Source organism: Dermochelys coriacea, chromosome 1 (genome assembly GCF_009764565.3).
Source record: "Dermochelys coriacea isolate rDerCor1 chromosome 1, rDerCor1.pri.v4, whole genome shotgun sequence".
Taxonomy (NCBI): Eukaryota; Metazoa; Chordata; order Testudines; family Dermochelyidae; genus Dermochelys; species Dermochelys coriacea.
The window spans coordinates 235,451,636-235,476,059 of NC_050068.2; the positions used below are offsets into that span (position 1 = coordinate 235,451,636).

The following is a 24,424-nucleotide window of genomic DNA, read 5'->3' on the forward strand; positions in this document are numbered from 1 at the left end:
GTACAAAATTCAGCATAGTCTTGTAAAATTGGTGAACATGGGGTACAGACTGTCACAATATATTTAGCTAAATTTTTAAATGAAACCTCATTTCAAAATGAAAAGTTAAAATATTTCATTTTGAAAATGTCAAAACTTTTTTGAATTTTTTTCTTTTCTTTTTGTCCCTGCAGAAACTATTTGCCAAATTTAACTTCAGTTTGGTGTCAGTTGACTCAAAAACTGCATTTTTCAACATATAAACTATTCCTCCAAAACACTTCACCCAGCTTTACTTAGCACCTCTCAGATTTGGGAACTGTTGCAAGTCTCAATTAGACAAATTGGTTGGGATTTTCAAAACTATTTAAATGTATTTAGGAGCAAATACATCAAAAAGCTCTGGGACTTGTGCTTCTAAGTCACTTAAGCACTTTTGAAAATCCTGTAAGAGATATTATGGACACATAGAATATTCAAAGACTGTTTTATCAACATTATATAGCTTTATGGACTAGGGATTGTATTTTGGCTCCATGGGGGAGTTTCCTGCAGGAACTAAAATAATTAGGAGGTAATTAATGCAAATCCCTAGACAGGTAACAAGTCTGGAGAAGCCTGTCCGCGGTGGAAAATTGCATAGATTTGTTTGATCTGGTTAAAGAAGCTTGGCAAACAAAGAACTGAAAACTACATAAGAGTGACAATCTAACACAGGGTTGAGAGATCACCCTTACCCCATCCAAAACTGACATGCCACCATGGAGGACCAGAAGTACTTTGAATAGAGTGACTATATTTCCCTATGCTGAATATGGGACACCTGGTAAAATTACTCGTATTCAAGTGAGTTCAATGGCAAACAATTGTACAAACATTCACGTTAACATCAAGTTGACTGAGCCCCTGTTAAAAAGAAATACTGCTCAGTTGGAGTCTTTTTATTTACCTTCTTATCTTTAAGGCTTTAGGGTTCACATGGGGAGGGGTGACACACACATACCCTAACTCCCCCCATGGAGAGGGATGACACACACACACACTCCCATACGCCTCTCACACATAGGGGGTAACGAACTGACCTGATTCTCTCCCCTCTCGCCCCCCCCAAACACACACACCCAGCCTGGTGCTCTCCACCGTCCATGCCTGGCTGGGCCCCCAGGATGGACCCACCTCTCCTGATACCTGGCACCGCATCTTCCTGAGGCAACACATGGGGGGGTCATATGCCCCCTTCCCCAGATTTCTGCTAGGATTCACACCAGTATGTGGTGTGCACAAACTGTCGGCATTGTGTGGGAGGGAAGGGACGGGAGCTGCTTCTACCCCAGGGGTGGGCAAACTTCTTGGCTCGAGGGCCACATCTGGTGGGGAAATTGCATACAGGGCCATGCATGTAGGTCTGGGTCAGGGGGTTGAGCTGTGGAGTGTGGGAGGGGCTCAGGGCAGTGGGTTGGGATGCAGGGAGGGATGTGGGGTGTGGCAGGGGGCTCAGGACAGGAGTTCAGGGTGCAGGAGGGGGATCAAGGCAGGGGGTTGAGGTGCAGGAGCGGTGTGGGGATGAGGCAGGGGGCTCAGGGCAGGGAGGTTGGGGTTGGGGTGCAGGAGAGGTTCAGGGTGCAGGCTCTGGCCCAGCGCCACTTACCTGGAGCGGCTCTAGGGTGGCAGTCGTGCTGCGCCACTAAGGAGAAGCTCAGGAGGAGGTACCCTCAGGTGACAGCAGCGCACGGAGCTCTCTGCCTCCCCCCCCCCCCCAGGGACAGCAGGGACATGATGCCGGCTGCTTCCAGTGGCTGTGCGGGGCCCACAGCTCCACAGGGGTGGCAATCCCACAGGCCGGATCCAAAGCCCTGAGGGGCCGGATCCAGGCCATAGTTTGTTCTAGCCGCAGGGGAAGAGGAGCGGGGAAAGGGATGACCTGGCCCGTGTCTTTGCAGAGCTCATCTCTTTCCCCCTCAACATCACCATCACTCCCGTGGGGTTGGAAGCAGCTTGCCCCTCCCTACCCGCACAGTGTCGAAAGGCAGCTAACACCTCCAGGCTGCCACCGACATAACCCAGCCACCTCTTGTCCCCTGGCTCCAGTGCAGGCAGGAAGGGGTTAAGCCCTAAGGATGCATTGTGCACCAGGGCCCAGGGAACCTGACTGAAGGGGCTTCAGCAAACCTAGCCAGAGAGGTGGCTCTGCAGGGGAGGGTGCCTAGGAGACGGAGCAGCCCCACGCTCCCAGAGGCAGGACTTAGGGCGGGGCAGGGGGGAAAGGGGGTGCAAAGCCCCTGCACCAGGGGCTGCTGTGGAGCCTGTAGGTTTGGGGCATGAACAGGCTGGAGATCACTCCCCCTCCAGCCACTCCAGAGCTTCACTGAGGGGCGGAGAGGCATCCCCATGCAAGTGCTGTGTGGGGCTTTGGCAAATGCAGGGCTTGGCTCCTCCTGGCCAGTGCTCTGGGGCCAGAGGGTCTTTCCTTGGGCGCCAGCCCAGCCAGAGGCAGTGGGGGAGGGAAGGAATCTGCTGGTCAGGCTGCTGGTGAGCTGAGCACTCCGACCAGGGGCTGGGTCTCCGCACAGGACTGAGAGTGAGCCGCACCCAGCCGGGGTTAATATGAAGGAGCAGCAGGGCTGGGTGTGTATGTGAAGGCGCAAAGCTGGGAGAGGCCAGCCAGAGGGGAAGCACATAAAGGGTCGATAGGTGGGCAGCAGAGGTGGCACGCAGCCAGCCGCCACCTGGCGCCTTCCCGCACTCACCAACCACCACAGCTCACAACATGCAGCCATTGCCAGCTGGAGGGAGGGGGGGGCCCTGATGGCCGAGAGCTGGCACACAGTGGGGACTGTACTGATGGACCAGCAGGGAGACCGGCTGGCTCCACGTACTGCATCTTCGCCTCACCACCAGCCTTGCACACCCACCCCCATTGTCGGCCACTGGACACCCCCCACTTACTGCTGGTAGGTGGGCGGCTGGCAAGAAGGGATCTGGCCAGCAGGAGGCCCCGCCTGTACTGATGAGCAAGAAAACACTGGACAATTTGCCTGTTTTTAAGAAAAAGTCAGGACACCTGCAGGTGGTCTTAAATACAGGACTGTCCCTTTAAAAATGGGGCCTCTGGGCACTCTAACCTTAAGGGTATTATTTGTGTATTGTGAACCAATGATGTGCTTAGAGCTGTACAAGGCAAATAAATAAAAATTGTACCTACCCTAAGGAGTTTACAATTTAAAAATGTATCCAAGTTAAATTTACTCTGTACTCAAGCTTGTCAATCTCCCAGTATGAAATTTAGGGTTTCCCATGATCTGCTACAGTTTTTAGTAACCTAGTCTTAACAGAAATTTTCATTAATACACTTTCCAGTTTCTCCTCCAAATCATTGTGACTGCAATCCTTCAACTAGGGTCCAACTGCTGAGCTCCTCACTCAGTTTTCATTCATGTGCCACCGAGGATATATGGCATCACGCATTTTTATTCAAAGATCTGAGGAGAAAAGAAGACAAATACTGGAAATAGGGAGACCAAACTCCTATTGACTTCAATGAAGAGAGAATTTCACCATCAGAGTTATTTATTGCTTACAGGGAAAAGAAAAACAAGCTCATGTTAACCTTTGGGATCATGGAGTGTAGGAAGGTATTTACAGCTATATCAGGGAAACAAATTTCTAGAGCTAAAATAAGTCTATTAATTCATGACTATAGGATGAAATTAGCGATGACTCAAAAATGGCTGAGATGCTGAACTCCTTTTCAAACCAGTCCTCAGGAAGAAAAATTTGGAAAGTTAGTATGAATAATTTAAAGCTACATTTTGGTAAAAGTATTTATAAAAAGTATGAAAGGGAATACTTGCAAATTTTGAACACATTTGTAAATAAGACACTCTGGAAAGCAAGCAAAATGAGTATTAATATAATGACCTACTCTTGGCCAAGTATTTTTGAAAAATAATGGCCTACTCAGAGAATGGGACTACTTATTTCCAAAAAAGAAAACAGCAGTGATACTAGCAAATATGTTTCTATAAGACTATTTTCTCTTGGCCTGCAAAGACCATGTGACAATATCATCTGTTGCAGGAATATGGTCCTGATCCAACAAGGTATTAATGCATGAGATTGTGATATTCCCCCAGGGTACCCTCAGGACTGTTGACTCACTGTGTCACTTTAGTTCTCAAGCCCCGGGTGCTGCTGCTTTACTGTGAGAACAAACCAGTCCTGGCTCATTCTCTTTCAGCATGCAAAATCACATCCAGCTGAAGTTACATGAATGCTTTCCCAGCCACTTATGAACTACACACAGAGCAGCCCTAGCCAGTTCTGTAGTCTCAGACTTGCACCTCAAGAAATATGCATCTTGTACTGCCCAGTTCACTCTCTTTGCAGCCCAAGCTCATATAAAGTTCAATATTGCAACAAAGGGTAATGTTTATCCACCAACTTTGTTAACCTGAGTAGAGGTTCCCACAAACACTTCAACCAAAACACACTGGTTTAGCTAGAAGAATAAAACAAGTTTATTAACTAAAGAAAACTCCATTTTAAGTAACAACAAGTGTTTAAGGTATAAAAGACAGAATTGGTTACAAAAGAAATAAAATATAGAACTGCAATCTAATTCCTAAACTTTGCCAAGCTAGGCAAGACTTGAAGCAAGGAACTTTCTCACCCCACCAGATGCTGCAGGCAGTTCACAGTTCTTAATTCACAGGCTGGATCTCTTTATAACCTTGGACCACTTCTCTAGGTCAATGATGCTTCGTTGTCTTTCAAACCATCTTGCCCCGTGAGTAGCGGTGGGGGAGGATAGGTAACAAGGAAGCCATTGTCCCTTATTTTATACTCTTCTACTCTATTCGGTGAGTATACCCCACTGGTGTCCAGACAATCACTCTGTGGTGTATGTGAGATTCAAAGTGTCTCTCAGGTGAATTGTACATATTTTCCTCCTCACCCCTTCTATGTATGTGACATATGAGATGACATGTCTTTGTTTGCAGTCCTTTGCTTTCTTTGAGGAGCTAGTCTGTGGGTGTTCCCCAGAATCATAACATGTTTCAATAACGAACATATAGCAAATCTTCTAACTCCATATACAAAGTTGACACACACTTTTTAACAAGACAATGATGTTCAGCAGATTATGACTATTCAAATAATACCTCACAAGGCATACATGTACAAAATATGACTATATACAAGTGGTGAATCTGGAGTTACAGGGTATTATAGTGTATCACAGAGGGTAGTCCCACAAAAATCAAACTGGGCAGTTCATATATAATTGTGAGTATTTCACACTGCCTTAGGGAATTAATGTATAAAATTCAAACAAGTATTTTATTAACGGTTAAAAAAAAGCAAGTAATGAAAATATAGGGACAAGGGTCTGTCTGCAACTCATTTTGCCAGAAAGCCAGTTCTCATTTTATACATTTTTAAAAACTACAGCTAATCTTTTACTCTGTGTCAAGGGAGGCAAAATGGGCCTGATCCTCAGTTTGTGTAAATCAGTATAGCTCCATTAAAGTCCATGAAGCTACATTGATTTACACTAGCTGAAAGTCTCTATCAATATGACTAAAACTGCCAGGTTATATATTGGTTTTAGATTGTATCAAGTGTCATATATGCACTTAGATCTGAGCTTGAGTAGAAACTGTCTGCTCATAGATGGTTCTGAATGGATAGACTAAGGTTCCACAGCAGATGAATGGACCACTTACTAGCCAAATTTTCATCCTGCTTCCTCATGCTTTGTTTTGATTTAGCCATGCCAACCTTGACTGCTTCACTAAACAGTTCCTTGCATCTTCATAGGTCTAGCTGTTCTTTCAGACTTGGCTTGCAGCTCAGGTACTTTTTCTCTGGTCAGTATACCAGGTCCACATGTCAAGTAAATCTGACATTTGGGTGTTTGCTATGTCCTTCCCCCTCTCTCCTCCCCAATGCTGGGAGTACTTCTAAATTGTCTTTAGAGATACAGTATATAAATAGATATATTCCAGTCTCTCTTCAAGCAGGTCTGCACTTAAAACGCTTCAGCGACAGCAGCACTTCAGTGAAGACAATACCCATGCCGATGGGAGGGCTTGTCCCATCAGCACGGGCACTCCATCTCCATGAGTGGCAGTAGAGATATCCTGGGCTAAGCCCTCCTGTAGACAGCATTATATCAACACCAGGGGCTAGGTCGGTTTAACTGAGGATTTTTCACACCCCTGACTGATGTAATTAAACTGACCTAATTTCCTAGGGTAGCCTGGCTTTAGGCTTAGAAATTTAGGGAAAACACTCTTCATGATAATCTCTTTTCTTGCTAAATCACAGACATAATACATTTTCTGGCTCAGTTCATAGTGTTTGACTATTAATTTTCTTTTGGCCCTTCTAAATTTATACTAATTGTTATTAGGGTTGTCAGTTTTGGTTGGATATATTCCTGGATGTTTCATCCCATGACAATATTTAATTAAAGATTAATCTTTAATTCCTGGAGACTGCCAGTCAACCCTAGAGGGTTGGCAACCCAATTTGTTATTGTTTCTGGCTATTCTTTGTTACAGTATCTTTCTCTCAACCATGGTGCTATAGTACTTTTGCAACTTCTTCTCCTCTTTTGTTTTGCTTTTGGTTCTGAGCACTTATCCTTTCCTTAGTTTTCTCTGTCTTCTCTGATGTTCAGATTTTTATCTATTGCTTACAAATTTACGGCTTGGTTAGGAAAGTCTAGGCTATTATTAGTCCTTTTCACAATTCCTCAAATTGCTAAGAAGGGTATCTTCTCCAATTAGCCCAGGATGTACTGGTTTGGGCCAAAGCAAAGTGAGTCCAGTGGTCTCCTTATAATGATTTAGGTTTCTAGAGGCTTTTATGAGGGTGACCGTAAACCTCCCTCTCTCTGCAATGTTTGCCTGATAAAATGTCATGGCAACTTCAAATTCAGCTAATTTTAACCCTGAACATGAATTTGTACATTATTTGTAAAGGCAAGCATTTTCAAACTGGAGTGCCAAAAGTGAGGCATCTGAATAAGAGTGGCCTGGTTTTCAAAAGGGCTAAGCAACTGGGGAAATATGGGCGATCAGCCCCTCTGAAAAAAAATCAGGCCATGTTTATCAGGTGGCTAAAATGGATTCACATGCCTCTTTCGGGGCACCCAAGTTTTGAAAATTGCAGCCAAAGTAAATAACTGTAAAAGGCAGTTGAAATTCATTAATATCCATTTCCCCACTTCCCAGCACAAATGTAGCAGCAGTACAGGCTGCAGCGCTTTGTAGTCAGAGTGGGCCAAGAGGAAGCCAGTGAAATGTGTTTGCTTTGCCTCACCACAGATTCCTCCACTGCTGCTACAGTTCTCCCCTCGACAAGATAGAACAAAACCAAGTTGGTAACATGCTGAGTTGCTGTGCAGCCACATGGAGGCCTTGCCAACGGGAACCTGACGCCCTCTGGAACCATGCTGCCCAAAGCGGAACTGTTGGAAAGAAGGAAGGGAGAATGTGCTGGCTTGTCTCTCTGTGCACAAGGGGGCATCCTTCCCTGTACCCCTGAGTGCAGAGGGTCACAGCTTCTGAAACCTGCAATACTCCAAATCCCTTTCATCAGTGGAGTTGATTCACTTGGCACAATTTTCTTTCTTCCTTCCTGCTCCCCATGGGTTTCTATCCCATTTGTTTGAGACCAGTGCATTTTAAATGTAGCGTTGAATGCATCTTTTCATGGGTAGTGGTTTTTGGATTGTAGCTTCTCACCTAAAAATTTGACCATGTGTCACCACTGGGAACAGGATATCCCCTAACTTATATTAATAAATAATACATTGGGCAATATTAATGTCAGCCATGCAAATCCAAAGAATTACCACTGTCCCCCAAAACAAACAAAGAATTAACTCTAGGGTTTTACATATAGGTGAGATGGCTCATCCGTTCAGCTTTCAGAGGTCTTCTTACTGACACATCTGGATCAATCAAAATGTGGGTTGCTGAGAAAACAGCAAGGAAATAGCCTAGTTAAATGCAGTGTGTCATCCCCCTTGCCCTATAGCCACAAATAAATCTCACTTCAATTGAAAAATTCTCCCGCTGTTTCCCTTAGGTATTATTATAATTAATACTCTAATAGATTATTATAGCAGGCAATACTGCAATTTCTGAACAGATCAATAGGTCTTGCACAACACACTTTATTATGACCCTTTATTCCTGGATGTGGCTAATATCCAGGTCCTCTGTTCTCTGAGTCTGCTCGTGACATATTTTCCTCAGAATCCATCCATTGCTGTAACACTGTTCTTCAGGCTCTAGCCTTTTATTTAAAATAACAAAGGGTTTCTAGTACTGGCAGTTGTCTAGTGGGATTTTCAAAGGCAACTAGGGGCTTAACTCATTGAAAATCCCACTAGGTGGCTATTTGCATTTCTAGGCATTGAAATACCTTTAAGTGTAAACAGTGTAGTATTGTCTTCCTGAGTCCTGCAGACAGCCTGAAACTATACCTCTCTCTGAGAGGTGTGTCCTGCCCTGTGTAACTCCTTTGGGGTTTAGAAAGCATGGCCCCTTTAAATCTTTTTCCTGAGGGAGGGGAGAGTGCTTATTGTTCCAGAAGGAGGAAGTGCTGTGGGGTGGGGGGGGGGAGCACAGAAAGAGGGGAGAGTGACAGGTGTGTGTGTCAGGAGCTCCAGACAGAAGGGCTGCAGCTATCAAGACCTCAGAGTGAAGCAGCTGAGAACCTGCCTGAAGCCTGGGAGGGATAGAGCAGCCGATCAGGGACACCCCGAGAGCATTGTGCCAGGGAGGAAATACCCAAGGACAAACTGGAGCTGGACCTATAACTGCTGCCCAGAGCTGTAGAGGGTGACCAGATTTCCCGATTTTATAGGGACAGGCCCGATTTTGGGGTCTTTTTCTAATATAGGCTCCTATTACCCCCCACCCCGTCACGATTTTTCACATTTGTTGCCTGGTCACCCTAGAGCTGTATGGGGCTGTGAGTATTGGGGCTTGTCACTTTGCATTGGAAATAAGGAGCGAGGCTGTACCTAGTTAACTGGAGAGGTTGTCACTCTGTGTGGCTTTGCAGAGAGCAGCAGAAGAGGGCACCGGAGGGGTTTGTTGGGGAAAGTTCACTGGCTCCGAAGATGACCAGGAGCACCCAACACTCACCACTGGACTGGAACTTTGCCCAGGACTCCTGAACTCTGTGTGCAGACACATTGCTTGGTGTCTTCCCTTTCAGACTGTGCTACCCCGTGCCTGGTGTTGAATGCAACCCTGTTTTACCACTCCCCCTATCTTTCCCCCTGTTGTTTTTCTCCTTTCATCCCTCTGTAAGTAAATATTTTCCTTTTCTATATTCATTGTATGCTTCCGGTGTGTGTGTGTTCACTTTGGGGGTGTTTGGAACAGGTGTTCCTGGGGTGAAATGGACTTTCCCTTCTGCATTCCTGCACGCACCTTTTCTTGGCCAGAGCTGCCTGCAGAGCAGACTCCATCTTGGCCACAAGGGCGCTGAAGTTACACCCGTCTTCTCAATGAGCGGGTAACTCTGAAACCTAAAGATGACTGGTATAAGCAATTTGTTAACTATTTCACTGATGACCATTTCAGGAAAAACATTGAGTAAATGGACCCTTTGGTAATAATATATGTAATGCTGACAGACCCTGGTCATCAGGATCGAATCTGGGATCTCCAGAGCTAAATGCATGAGTCTCTACTGCATGAGCTAAAACCCAGACATTTTTCAGAGTAGCAGCCGTGTTAGTCTGTATTCACAAAAAGAAAAGGAGTACTTGTGGCACCTTAGAGACTAACAAATTTATTTGAGCATAAGCTTTCGTGAGCTACAGCTCACTTCATCGGATGAAGTGAGCTGTAGCTCATGAAAGCTTATGCTCAAAAAAATTTGTGATGAAGTGAGTTGTAGCTCATGAAAGCTTATGCTCAAATAAATTTGTTAGTCTCTAAGGTGCCACAAGTACTCCTTTTCTTTTTGCGAACCCAGACATTGGCTCTTAACTAAGGCTGTAGAGTAGATTCATTCATCTCTAAGTGGTCTCGGTACCATTAGAGGGGATAGACCACCACATACAGAAGGTGTGTGGATTACACATATGCTAATATAGAATTGTGTGTGGTAATAACATTAGTAATTTCTTTACAGTTTTGTTTTATTGCATTCATAAGTCCAAAAATGAGACAAATGGAAATTCATGCATAAGGGAAAAGGTTATTTTATGTTTCAATGTCAAGTCTTGGACTCCAGTGCTGTGATCCCTATTCAAGCAACACCCTAATTGTAGGGAAGTTTCAGGCACTTGATGTCTAAAACAGCTACCAAACCTAAGGGATTCTAATAGGATTGAATCCAATAGCATGATGAAAAGCTACTTCAACAGTATTTTAAATATGCTGATCAAAAGGAAGTCTCTAGTCTAGGATATTGTTTAGGTTTAGCAATGATTTTGAAACTGATATTATAGACTGTCTCAAAGAAATCTAGAGCTCAACTTTCCTAAAAACAATGAGGATTAGGATTTGGTATGTGACAAACATGATAGATTTGGGCTCCAATAGTCTGGTAGTTAATATTATTATTCTTTGAGTGCCCTCTACTGGCTGTTATATGGCACAGTAACAGAAGTCAGCTTCAGAATAAAATAGCCTAAAATGTCTGGGTTTTGCTTTGAAAACAAAGTCACTACAAAGCAGAAAATATTTCACTGATCAATTTAGTAAATAATTTAGTCTAATTTTTATAAAATGCTATAACTTTTAACTCACTTAATAATCTTCATTTTAAACTTTCTTTTAAAAAGAAAAATAATAAAATAATTATCAATGCACTTAAAGATATGATGGATGAATCAGTCACGATTTCAAAATTAGGTGCCTACAATTAGACTCCTAAGTCCATATTTAGACACCTAAATCAGTGCCCCATAATTTACTTCATGGGTAGTTTCATTGAAAGTAATGTGATAAATTTGGAATAAGCTAATACAAAACAGTAAGAAGAGTATCAGAAGCTGGTCTTTTTTTGGCTTTAATATTAGTAAAATTGTGGTAAACTTTGAATTTTAATGCTTTTGCAATGGGGTGGGATTTTCCAAAAGCATGTAAGTTAGGAGGACAAGTTCCACTGACTTCCTCAGAGGTGCTTTTGAAAATTGCCTTTTTTTTTTTTTTTTTTTTAAACTGCTAGTTTTGAAAATGAAATCTTGAAAGCATAGGTCCCGGTTTGTTGTGGAGAGTTTTTTTGCATTCTTTAAAAATAAATTATTCAAGTTTTGCTGCTTTCCTGTGGATGTCTAGAGAGCTCCTTTTAGGCAGAGGAACAGTGAAACTGAGTATACACAGAGTACTGTCAAAATCTACTAAGTAAAGAAAAGTAATTGATTTTTTTCAGTTATTTCATTTACAGCAAACTTAGGTGCTTCTTACAACTAGAGCCAGTTGAAAATTTTCCAGTAGAACAGTTTGGAAAATGCTGATTCAATGAAATTGAAACATTTTGTAGGAACATATTGATTTCATCAACATTTTCAACAGGAAATTAATGAAATGATTTGTTTTGATAAGGTGAAAATATTTCATTTTGATAAAGTTAACATGTTTTGTTTCAGTAAGGTCAAAATGTTTTATTTTGACTTTATTGTTTCAAGTTTATATCATATTATCATTTATAAAAGCAATATAATATAAAAGTAAAAATATTATGACATTTATATTATAAATGATAATGTAATATGACAAAAAAGTTGAAATTATGTCAAAACCAAATGTTTCAATAAGGTTGTTTTGATGTTTCCTAAACAAAATATTTTGACATTTTCATTTCACAGTAAAAATCTTGAAATTTCAACTTTTTGTTCCAATTCAGGATGAAAGCAAAATTTGAAATGCTGGAGTTTCTGATGGAACAGAAATTCCATTTGATAACCAGCTCTCCTTACAACGTTAGTAGGCACAACATTTTCAGTTGGAAATATGATTTTTCAAGTTGAGTGTCCCTGAGGACGCAGGGGGAAAAGAGGGTTTGGGCCTTCCACCTAGCTATTCCCTGGCAGGCCAGAGATCAGAAAACTACATTAGCTTCTTACTGTACTGTGCAGACCCTTGCAACTACGCAAAGTCCTTTTGACTTCAGTGGTACTCAGTACAGGTGGATCTGTGGGCACGACTGGGGCCTTCCAGAGTAGTATTTGGAATGCAGTTACCGTGCCAGAAACCACATTCAAGCCATTTAAAAATTACAAACAGTTGCAATTAGCAATGCAAAACAGGATTTTCCTTCATTAGTTAATTAATGGAATTTGTTGTGTGTGTCATTGATAAGCAGGTTCATATAAGATAGTTAAATATAAATCATATGTGCACCTAACTGCCCTTGTCATTGACTATGTGTTCATTCTGGTTTTTCATTCTGAGCAGTGTTATTGTTCAGGACATTCTGAAAGTTGATTTTAAAAGATGCTGTCCGGATTCATGCAACATGGACGTAAGTAGTTTTTCTAAATACATGATTCTTTTTCCACATCAGAAGAACTTGATAAATATTCACTGCTCTTTGAGTTAGTTTCTTTGTTCATAGGAACGCTTTCTTGCCCTCCGTTTTCTGTGGATTTGGGACCCTTTGCTTGGTACTGTTTCTTCACCATTGTATAAAACAGGAAAGCTAAGAAGTAGGATGGTAGTCTGAAACCTGCTATTAGGCCAAGGTAGGTATACCTGTGAAGGGAGAAGACAAAAGGCAGTTCTCCTAATACAAACAAACTTCAAAAGAACTGCAAGTACTAACATTACTTATAAACGGATCTTTTCAGGAATGGTACAAAAATCAAAAATGCACAGTAGTCCCTGAACTCTTTAATATACAATAGTTAAGGAGACAAAATCTAAAGCGACCTTGTGAATGGTGCTATAAAGTGGACATTTTCACTGTTTGTTTACACTATGATTTATGCCTTTGAAAATATGTGTACAGTAATAATCAATCATTTCTCTTCTACTCCTGCTGAATTTGTAGAAGCTTCAGGGGCCAGGATTCCTGCAGCACCTGTATGTGTCACGGGCTCCCTAATCCTGGCTACTCTGCATATAAATAAAAATCCTCCACAAATGTGTGGCCATCAAGAGTTGCATGAAATAAAACAAATGTGAAAAAAAACAGTTGCTTTGAGTATTCTTCAGGCAGATATTTTTTGGTTGTGCTTAAAAAGCATTTCTCTACAATGTCCTCAGCTGCCCAATAGCTTTTATTTTTCATTTGTTCACACATTAAACATGGCCAATAAAGCAAAATTGGCAGTCTTCCCAATGTGCATGGTAGGCACTGTGAATTTGGATGTCTTTTCTATTCCTGCTTGTGAATCACATCATGACTATGGATTTCTGAGCTGGTCCAAAGTATAGAAAGTATATCCACTATTCAGGAAAGACTCAGTCATTGATGTCAATGAGAGTTTTGCCTGAATGAGTAAGGCCTATATAAAGAACTGAGTAGAGACTTTAGGATTTGGCCCCAAGAGTAGTTAGTCTGAAGATTTCTTGACATTTGAGATCCTGTACTGACCTGTATGAAGGTGAAGCCAAAATTAGATGACCAGGGCCAGAGCATCAAATAATTTAGAGTCCTGATGCAGAAAAGAAACTCACAACCACGCTGTGTTTTGATTTAACTTACTTGTATGCATCAGAATCATATATCCTACAAGCTCCTCGCTGCCCACAGCTTCCGCTTCCCCATTTCAAGCATGACCTGTCTATTAATGCACCAAAATAAATGGGGGCTGCAATTCCGGCTGCAATAAAACATTCAAAAATATATCACTATGTCATATTATGAGGCACGACTTTAGAAAATATAATAGCATTTTCATACTAAGCTCCAACCCTGCCCTGTCCTGTAGTGCTCTGGTGGGCAGTGGGCTATAGGGAGCTGCTTCTTCCCTTTATAGAAATTGGACAGGATTCTTCAGAATAGTGAGCTGGGTGACCACTTTTGGTGCTGTTTGGAGCTCCACAGTGACGTGGTCTGACACCTAGAGGGCCTGGCCAAGCTATCAGCCTGTGGTGACACACAAGGCTTTCTCCAGCATGTATTAGCTCAGCAGTTCCCAAACTGTTCTGTAAAGCACTGGTGGTTGGCAGCTCAATTGCTGCAGCGGTTTTCAGGACTTGGTCCATGGACCTCATGCTGAGCCTCTACACTTTTAGGCCCCTAGAAAATCATTAGACCAACACTGTGATTCACAAAGAGCTGAGTTGGGCACCTAGGCTCCTATATAATGCATGGGGAGAGACAGGCGCCTTAGAATGTGATTCTTATAAGCCAGCATGCTAGGTGGGGAGCTATCCAATGGGAGATGTTGCCAAGATGGGTGTGTGCTAAGCCCTACCCCTCTCATAGAGAGACTGAGACCCACAGCAGAATAGCCCATAGCTCAGTGGTTAGTGTTCAAATCCTTTCTGCCCCTTCAATAGCAGGCGGGATTGAATCCAGGTCTCCCACCTCATAGGTGAGTGCTCTAACTGCTGGGCTAAAAGGCATAAGGTGGGCACTATCTTCTCCTCCAGTGGCCAGATTTTAAATGGGACCTGATTCGGTAGCTGTCCTCTGAGCACACCAATTGGATTGGGCCCCACACATGAGTCAGGCCAGCAAACTCCTAGCTTCCCCTGTTTGTGAATCGCTCAGGGGCTTATGCGGGAGATGAGTGTCCAGACGACTAGAGTGAGTAGCAGCACACATGTTCAGATGGGTGCTGAGGGAACTTTCAACCTGAAACCTTAGGTGCCAAATGATTTTAGGTGCCTACAATGTTTGATGGCAATTTTGTGAAATGCAATGGAGCATTTTAAGAGATTTTAAGCACCTGAGTCTGGGATTTAGGAGTTTAGGTACCTTTGTGAATCTAGGCCTAGAAGCCTAAGTCCCACTGACTTTCAATGAGACTTAAGCTACAAAGTCAGGTATATGTTGCAATACTGAGCAGAACAAAGCCGAAATACTTCTCAAAAGCTGGGCCTGAGTAATTTAGCAGTCAAAGTCCTATTTATTTCTAAGAGTGATGTAGGCACTTAGGAATCTAAATCTCATTGAAAGTCAGTGGAACTTAGGCTCCTCTTTTGAAAATGGGCTTTAGGTACCTTTGAAAAGTTTACTCAATGTAATTATTTTTTCAAAATAGGACAAAACATTTACTGCACTGAGGACAACTAAAAATTGATGTACACATTCCTAAAATAACTGTCCCAGATGCTATATGTGCCACTGGGATTTTGTGTCTCTGAATGGAATGAGAGTTGGTCTGTGCCTTGCAAATGAGTGGGGCAATTATACTTGGCACAATCTTTGTATTATACTGTAGTTCACACTATGAAAAAATTTAGAAATTCTTGTGACTGGCCAAAGGAAGAGCAAGATGCATCTGGCATTGCATCCTCCACTCCGGCTTGCTCTGCACTGTGCTGCCCTTTACCCCCGTAAAATAATTTTAAAAAATCCTGGCCCTGTTACAATCCATGGGAATTTTGGCATCAACTTTAATAATACCAGGATTCCAATCCTGTACTGAACCATGTTTGTGCCAGCTTTTTTTCTGCATTAAAATATTGCACTCCTATATAGGAAACACTGGTTTAATCTAAAAGGAGTGTATTCTCTGTATATTCTATCCAGAGGGCTACATGTACATATTCTGCTCTTATGAGTGTATCTGTGATCTGCTTCTGCAGGTCCATTTCTACTTTCTATGGCCCTAAACAAACTGGGAGTGTGGACTTTTATAATCTGATATAGCTTGGTCTGAAAACTAGAAAACCATTATGACACTTCTTCTTACACATTTTTTCATTTTTGGATAGTGCTGTAGGCACCTGTCCCATGAATTAAAAATCACAAAAACAAACAAACAAAGAATTGCCTATAACCATATCCACCTCAGCCCAGTGGTGCTGGAACAATTTGTATAGTGGGGGTGCTGGGAGCCACTGAACCAAACTGTAAACATAAGAACATAAGAATGGCCCTACTGGGTCAGACCAAAGGTCCATCTAGCCCAGTATCCTGTCTTCCGACAGTGGCCAATGCTATGTGCTCCAGAGGGAATGAACAGAACAGGTAATCATCAAGTGATACAACCCTGTCGCTCATTCCCAGCTTCTGGCAAACAGAGGCTAGGGACACCATTCCTGCCCTGGATGGAAACCACTTCAAGCCATGGGGTGTTGCCGCACCCCTAGTTCCAGCACCTACACCTCAACCCACTCCCTCCTCACTGCCTTGGAGGAGAGAGAGAAAAGATAGGTGTTATAGCATGTCTGGAACATTCTGGGCTCTGATGGACCAATGAGGGGATTAAGTTCCAAAATGGAGGACCCTTCACAGATAACAACCTGCCAGCAGTTCCCTCTTGTTTATATTAAGGGAGCTCCAATTTGACTCTCTCTTCTGATTTCAACTGCGGCAGTATGTCACAGGACGAGAGGCCATCTTCCAGGCAACCAGGGCCCTAACCTTTTAGGGCTCTTTATAGGTTAGAATGAATGCCTTGAATTCCACCCAGAAGCTTATTGGAAGCCAGGGCAGATTGTGGAGCGCTGGCCTGATGTGCAATTCCACTTAATAAGCAGGCTGCAGCATTCTGTGAAATAGCATCAGCTTCTGAATGGTGCCAGGGTGCAGGCCCATGCACAGCGTATTACAGCAATCTCATCTCGAGGTGAGGCATGGGTAATTGTGGCAAGGTCCAAATCAGAGAGGAAAGGTGGTTTTGTCAGGTGCAATTGCAAAAATATGCTCTTGGCCACATCTTGGACATCCAGGAGCAGCCCAGAATCTGACACAGGGACTGTCTTTTTGTTTTTTGTTTGTGCACTGCCTAGCACAGTGGGGTCCTGCTTGATGGCTGGGGCTTGGTATTACAGTACTATTACTACTCCCACTAGTACTATTAATAATAATAGCACTGCCAAATTGTGCATCTGTTTTGCGAATGCACTTGGTGTCATTTAAAGCCACACAGACACTCAAAGGTATCTAAAAAACTCAAATACTGTAGTCGGAATAATTTATCTTACCTAGGGCTCTCATAATGAGCGTGTACAGACCAACTGCAAGAGATTTCAGCTCTGCGTGAACACACCTAAAATAGATAGATGTCAGTCACAATAATATGTCTCCATAATACCTAGATGCACTCATTAAAATTTATTATTTCCCCATAGAATTATTATTCTTAATGACAGAATACAAAACTTCAGAAGAAAGCTGTCTCATACATTTGCCAAAAACACATTAAATGATGTGAGAAAAGTGAACTAATCAATTACTCTCCATTGAATATTCACTGGGAAGCCAATGTACTGCACATAATTAGTGAGGTGAATCTATATGAAATACTGGCACCTTCTACCCATGTTTTGCAGAAGAGGGTATCCCTAAATACCTGTTCTATTGCCTTTTCATTATGAGCATTATGAAGTGATGGGGACTATGATATTGCCCTGGGGCAAAACTTCTAGAAATGGCATAATTGGAGCAACATCTTGTAACATTGTAATGTCATTCCTAAAAGCTGTGTTTTCAAGAGCCACATTCTTAGCAAAGATGCAAAGCAACATGCCACTCAAATTGATGTATAACTAATTTCCAAGAGATTAAACTAAACTGCTGCCACAAGGGAATCTGACAAGGGTTCTGAGTTAATTATATACCCATACTGTGTTGGATCCCTTTGAAGTTATTGTCATGAAAAACCACCTTCTTAAATAACAACTTTATCTACATACTACATTAGCACCTCTTTCTGCATATTCATATATGACAAAGTAATTTTTAGAACTCTTTAGAATTCCCACTGATTTTGCTTCCAGATTGCCTTTGGGATTTCATAGTGACCAACCTTTCTTACTACCAAGCTTTTATCCATCTCTTCACATAAAGAAACAGCGTCAACAAAGTGTGTTTCAGCTGGACTTTCTTTTGTTCTTCAGTCTACTTATACAAACTACAGAACCATTTGTGTTTGTAGCTTTTAATCACAGAAACAGATCTAATTATTTTCTGTGCTACAAACAAAAAATTCAGATGTAAAAGCCAATGTGGGTCAGATTAATAGAAACATGGAGAAATTGACTGTAACGTATGAATGTAATAGTTAAATTTGGTGGTAGTGTCCACCAGCTGATTTAATTCTTCATAATTAAAAATGGATTCAGAGAAGACAGCAGTAAAAGTGTGTTAGATTTCAAGAAAGTGTAATTTGGGGAAATTAAATCTCCCATGATGGGAAAAGCCCTTAGTGATATTAAAATAATTATTTTGGTTTCACTTACCTAAACATAACTATGTATAAAGGGGTGCCTCCTAAAGAATAGAAAAAGGCACTTATAACTTGTATTACTGTATAATAAATAAACTTTCTTGAGCAGTCATCACTTTTTGGACATTGTCCCAGAATTACAGAGGTATTTCCTGATTGTGAACCTGTAATTTTCATGCAGCTGCAGTTATGAAACACCTAAAAGACACAATTTTGATTTGTCGGTATATCATTAATGCAATAGGACATACAGCATTAAAATACAAGCAAAACCTCACATGAAAACATGACCCAGGTAAACACAGCAGGAGCCTCTAACCAGCTCTTGTTTGCATTTCTCAGAGGTTTCAATGTTCAGTAGTTTCTTTCCTATGTGCCATGTACTTCTTGTACATAGTCGGTTGCAAGGCTTCTACGAGCAGGTCAAGCTTCTGTATCAATTATAGACTGACTACCAGGGCCGTCCCTGTGGGGTCAGGGCCCGGGACATTAGAAACTTGATGCCTATCTGCTGGGTGGGGTGGGGGGGTGCTCTCCCTGGCTCCGCCCAGGCCCTGTCCCATTCCACCCCTTCCCCTAAGGCCCCACCCCAGCCCCACCTCCACCCCACCTCTTTCCCACCCAGTTCCACCCCCTCCCCCGAGTTTGCTGTGCCCCTGCTCCTCCCTCCTCCCCCCCACAGCGCTGCCTGACGCCGCAAAATGTTTGATCTATGCCAGGTGGTAGGCGCTGGGAGGGAGGGGAAGGCACTGATCGGCATGGGGCTCCTAGTCACCACCCCCTCCACCTGCCTGCTGCTCGCCTCCCCATTTGTCTCCTCACCCCACTCACTCACCCACCCACCTCACCTCCCCGCCCACCTCCTGTGGGGCCCCCCAAAGCACGGGGCCCGGAGCGGATGCCCCGATTTGCCATACCCTAGGGACGGCTCCGCTGACTACAGAGCTTATTTCTCAGAGATACACACCAGGTGTCTTTGCCATAGAATCCTTTAATGCTCTGCCCGGTAGGGCTAAAGATTAGCTTAAATAAGGTATTTTACACACAGCACCGCCTAATGGCTGAATCATATAATGCAGTTTAATGACAGGTTTCAGAGTAGCAGCCGTGTTAGTCTGTATTCGCAAAAAGAAAAGGAGTATTTGTGGCACCTTAGAGACTAACTAATAAATTTGTTAGTCTCTAAGGTGCCACAAGTACTCCTTTTCTTTTTGCAAATACATGACAGTTCCTCTTGCTCTGTAACTGATTAGATCTTTTCTAAATATACATCACTAATACACCAATGTTCTTAAGCAAAAAAGATAGGAAAAAAATGGCTTACTGTGTTCTTCCCATGTCCTGTCGAAGTCTTGCATCCAGCAAGACAAGCTGACATATATGTGATTCCATTGTCTCCACAGACAGGATCCCACTGGTTCGTGGCACATTTGCAGTCAGAGTTGCAGACAGAAAATAAGGCAGTTTCATGACGTGCAACTGGTTTGCTTATGAGGTAAATTTACAAAGGCATAACATTGTTTTATTACAAAATGCGTCTTTCAATTAAACATTAAAGGACAATATAGCAAATTTGTCTTTCACTCCTACTTGGTATCCTCATTATTATAGAACTAAACTAATATTCCCCCAGGTAAACAAGATTAAATTGTTCCTGTTCTTGTAACATTGATCTTGTGGCCTCAGCTTCCATCTCACACACATTGAAATACAGATGACTACTGGTTTATGAAAAATTCTATGACAAAGAAAGGGATTTCTGCCCGTTATAGCCCAGAAAAGCCAGACCTTTAGTTCTAACACACAGTGAAATTCTTGACACTATCTGTGTCCAGTCCCACCATTCTAGCTGCCTAAAACCACACCCTAAAACTTATTCATTTTATACATGAATCACACTGACACAGTTATTCAATTAAGATCCATACCCCAAACTGATGCAATTATGAAGCCCCCCCAGTAGCAGTATGTAACTTTCAAACAAAGTATATCAGTATAAAAAGAGGGCTACATTCTCATCTGGTGTAAATCAATCTAGCTCCATTACAATTTATACAAACTTAGAATCTGACATTTTCTAATGGTATAATCCTTCAATATTTGTGGAAGATACACTAAGTACTAAAATGGTGTGTTTGTATTCAATCATGACAAAACATTATGCTATTTGTAATGCTTCTCTGCTACCAGAGAAAGGAAATGTGCTGTATCTTACATAAGATGTATACATACCCATCATAAGATACTGTCAATCCCGCCACTACATGGTTCTCACAGCCCACAAAAAAGTGTGAGAGGGTTATGAGAAAAGCCATCAGTGACATCCCAAATCCAAATTTTGTAGCTCCAATCATGCCCATTTTGTATTTCTTCATTATGAGCCCTCCTAAGAAAATCCCAATGCTTACAGTGGGTAAAGCAGTTACTCCTGTAATAAAAGAGAAAGGAGGGATACTGGAGAGGCGTAGTCATATTCTGTCACACACAACTGATTTAACACGAGCTGATTGAAATTGGTGAAAATTTTCATAACATACTGCCTGAAAAATTTCATCCATTTATTTCGTATGTCTCAAAATACCATGACGTTTCAAGGGCTCAAGAATCTCCCCTAATACTTTTGTCAATGAACCTGTGAAAATTACATCTAGATCTATGTAATTAAAGGACCAAACTCTGTCCCAACTCATGCAGCATCATGAGAGGGTAAGAAGAAAAGGAGTACTTGTGGCACCTTAGAGACTAACAAATTTATTAGAGCATAAGCTCTAATAAGCTACAGCTCACGAAAGCTTATGCTCTAATAAATTTGTTAGTCTCTAAGGTGCCACAAGTACTCCTTTTCTTTTTGCGAATACAGACTAACACGGCTGCTACTCTGAAACCTATGAGAGGGTAAGGGAGCATAAGGCACCTCCTTTTGCCCTTGTGTTGACTACCTGTACCATAGGTTGCAGCAAGGAAGAGGAAGTTAGATCTGGAGAACAGCTAAATTTTTCCCTCCCACTGGAAGGAGCATTAGCTTTGCCCCCTCCAAAGTATCAGCCAGAATAATTGCTCCAGCATGTTGGGTGACATGCACTGCACCATGCAGAGGCCCAATGTGGAGTACCACCCCAATCAGGGCAGTGGGGACACCAGGAGGCAGACAGTGACAGACATCTACACTAGCAACTATGTATGTGTCCATGTGCAGGTTTGTGATGTAACCCCTCCATCCCAATGTCCACACTTAAACCCCAGAAGCATGTGTCTTAAGGTGAGCAGAGGGCACATAAGCTAGCATGCCTGAGGGTGTGAGCAAGTACACACCTTAGCTGTGGAACAGCCCCATAGCTGTGCCAGTTTGCAGTGTGAATGGAAATGAGGAGCATCTACCAGGTTTCAAGTTTCAATAGTCCTTCAGTTCTAGTTTCAATGCACTGAATGCTTTTCTTCCTGACCCTTACAAAACCTAGGTCTCTGTCACCTTGTGCACTGGTAGTAGTGTGCTGCACTGCCCCCGGCAGAACAGTTGTCTGTTGCAGTCTTTACGGGTGTGTGACATTACCCAGGGTATTATCTGGACCACAGGTGCCAGCTTCCTCATTTCCCTGGGTGTGCCCGCTCACCCGCTCCAGTTCAGACCCTGCCCCCACTCCACCTCTTCCCCCAAGGACAAATCCTGTTATTCCAAATAGAATTTCCCAAACACTTCAATCCAAATACAATGATTTAGATGAATTCAAAGCAAAGATCTCTCTCACAGCAGTCTTCCTAACTGAATTCCTTTCAGTCAGGATCCCTCCCCAGTCCAGTGATGCTTCCTTTGTTCTTTAAGTGTTGTTGATGCCGTGAATAGAGCTGAAGGTAGAGAGAGATGTTTTGGGTCATTTGCTCCCCCTTCTTATATGTTTTTCTCTTCTTTGAGAATCACCTTTAGCTGAGGTTTAGGAAACAGAAAGTCTACGTGGATGGGACCCCTCAGTTGTTTCTTTGTAAAAATGTAGATTTTCCCCCACATCCTTTTTCCATCCAAAGAATCGCCATTTAACCAAGTGATGGGTCATTTTTGATTTTGATGACACTTGGCTAGGGTGTTGGCTAGCCTTTTGTCTCTAGAAAACTGCTTTGTGACTGCTCTCACAATTTGGAATTTGTCTTAGTACCATCACACAGTAGAATCTGATAACTTTACATACAATGTTGCCACACATATTTTACCAGGACAATAATGATCAGCAAATTACAATAGAACTGCAGAGTTACGAACACCAGAGTTACGAACCGACCGGTCAACCACACACCTCATTTGGAAACCAGAAGTACGCAATCAGGCAGCAGCAAAGACAAAAAAGAAAAAAGCAAATACAGTACAGCACTGTGTTAAACATAAACTAATAAAAAACAAAAGGAAAGTTTAAAAAAAGATTTGACAAGGTAAGGAAACTGTTTCTGTATTTGTTTCATTTAAATTAAGATGGTTTAAAGCAGCATTTTTCTTCTGCATAGTAAAGTTTCAAAGCTGTATTCAGCTGCAAGCTTTTGAAAGAGCAACCATAATGTTTTGTTCAGAGTTATGAAAGATCAGAATTATGCACAACCTCTATTCCTGAGGTGTTCGTAACTCTGAGGTTCTACTGTATGAGTTTTCAAATGATACCTCAACAAGGCAGTCACTTGGCCCATGGAGCTGATCAGTGTGTGGAAACAGCATATCATCCTCCTTAATTTCAGCCAGAGCAGCAGGAACATTCACCTGTACCAGGAAATTGCACAGAGTCTGGCTCAGTGCTATGAATGCATGAAGCACTTGAGGCTCCTGTACAGGAAGTAGTAGGTTTGGAAGTGCTTATCATACATGCGTTTTCTACAAGGAGCTTGACTCATGCTTTCAAGGACCTCCAGCACAGAGCCTGAAGTGGCTCATGATTCCTTCCTCAACCCTGAGGCCTCATTGTCCAACAGTACATTGATGTGTGCCAGAGCAAGGAGGCAACAGGGACCACACAAGATGCCCCGAAAGACCCAGAGGATGAAGAGCATGAGATTCTGCATCTTTTCCCAGAGAAGCAGGTTGAAGAAACATCCCATTACAAACCTGAGGAGGATCCCAAGCCGTGCCAGGAACCAGAACCCCAGGCTGGTGAGTTATAGTGGGTATCCACATGCCACAGCAATATCCCCTCTTGCTCTGGTGCTAAATTCCCTATTTTAAGGACAAGGACTTTTGAACTACTGTGCACTGATTTTTCTTCCCTGGATAATAGACCATGCATTACTACAGTGCTGAAGACATGGCACTGTTATGATCCATCCCCTTACCAAACACCTTCAACTTTCCTTCCTCCATCCAGTCCCCTCTCTGCTCCACCTCCGAAATGGTCCTCAAACAAGACAGAGTTCTAAATCAATAACTTTATTGATTTCTGATGAACCACAATTATGCATTTGGCTTCTAAAGCTTCTTTTTTTTTCAGGGGAGGAAGGACTGGATGTGGAAGGGACCAGCACACAGTTGAGGAAAATTTACAGTTGGGTGTTGAATGAAAAGTTAGTAGCAGTGATCTTTTCTGCCTTGGAAGATTACGAAGTCTTTACAGTCCCTGTCTTTACCCTGTCACCACCCAGAGCTATGCTGCACGAGCCAGGGCTAGTGAGGGTGGCAGAAGGGACTGGTCTGGCGGTTGGAGAAAACAGTGTAGTGCTGTTTCCCTTTCCAGTTATCTGAGGTGAGAGGTTGCGATGCTTAACTGTATCTTCAGGAAACCTAATGAAGTTACAGATTGTCTCTTTCTCTTCCTTTCCATTTCACCTTTGCTACGCAGGCATAGAGGCAGGATTTTCTCACAAAGTCAGGTATTGGGATGGTTCATGGTTCCAATGTCCTTTTCCATTAAACCTCTGTATTCCAGCTCAGAATTCCATCCATTTCTAGCCAAATTCCTTCCCCGTCCTGTAAGCACATTTCAGCAAATTTCTGTTGAAGCAAAAACTCCAGTTGATTCTTCAGGTTCACCAGCAGTGCAAGTCTGCCTGGTCCACCTTTATAGCTGACCAAGCCCCTTCATTCGGCAATATGTAGTAGTGGGGGTGACCATTAGCAGAAACAGTTCTTTGGCATACTCTCCTTCA

At 42.5% G+C, this 24,424-nt stretch overlaps 1 protein-coding gene across 1 annotated transcript in view; it reads right to left on the reverse strand.

Annotated features, from left to right (window-relative positions):
• Positions 1 to 11,784: 11,784 nt before the first annotated feature.
• The window catches only part of LOC119858829 (solute carrier organic anion transporter family member 1C1-like), an 86,443-nt gene continuing 73,803 nt past the window's right edge, over positions 11,785 to 24,424 (reverse strand). The window contains exons 10-15 of the mRNA XM_038410288.2: positions 20,543 to 20,738; positions 19,635 to 19,797; positions 18,324 to 18,508; positions 17,067 to 17,131; positions 13,669 to 13,786; positions 11,785 to 12,713 (exon numbers count right to left, since the gene is read on the reverse strand). Coding sequence (XP_038266216.1) covers positions 12,497 to 12,713; positions 13,669 to 13,786; positions 17,067 to 17,131; positions 18,324 to 18,508; positions 19,635 to 19,797; positions 20,543 to 20,738 — 944 coding nt within the window. The 3' untranslated portion in view covers positions 11,785 to 12,496. The remainder of the gene's footprint in view (positions 12,714 to 13,668; positions 13,787 to 17,066; positions 17,132 to 18,323; positions 18,509 to 19,634; positions 19,798 to 20,542; positions 20,739 to 24,424) is intronic.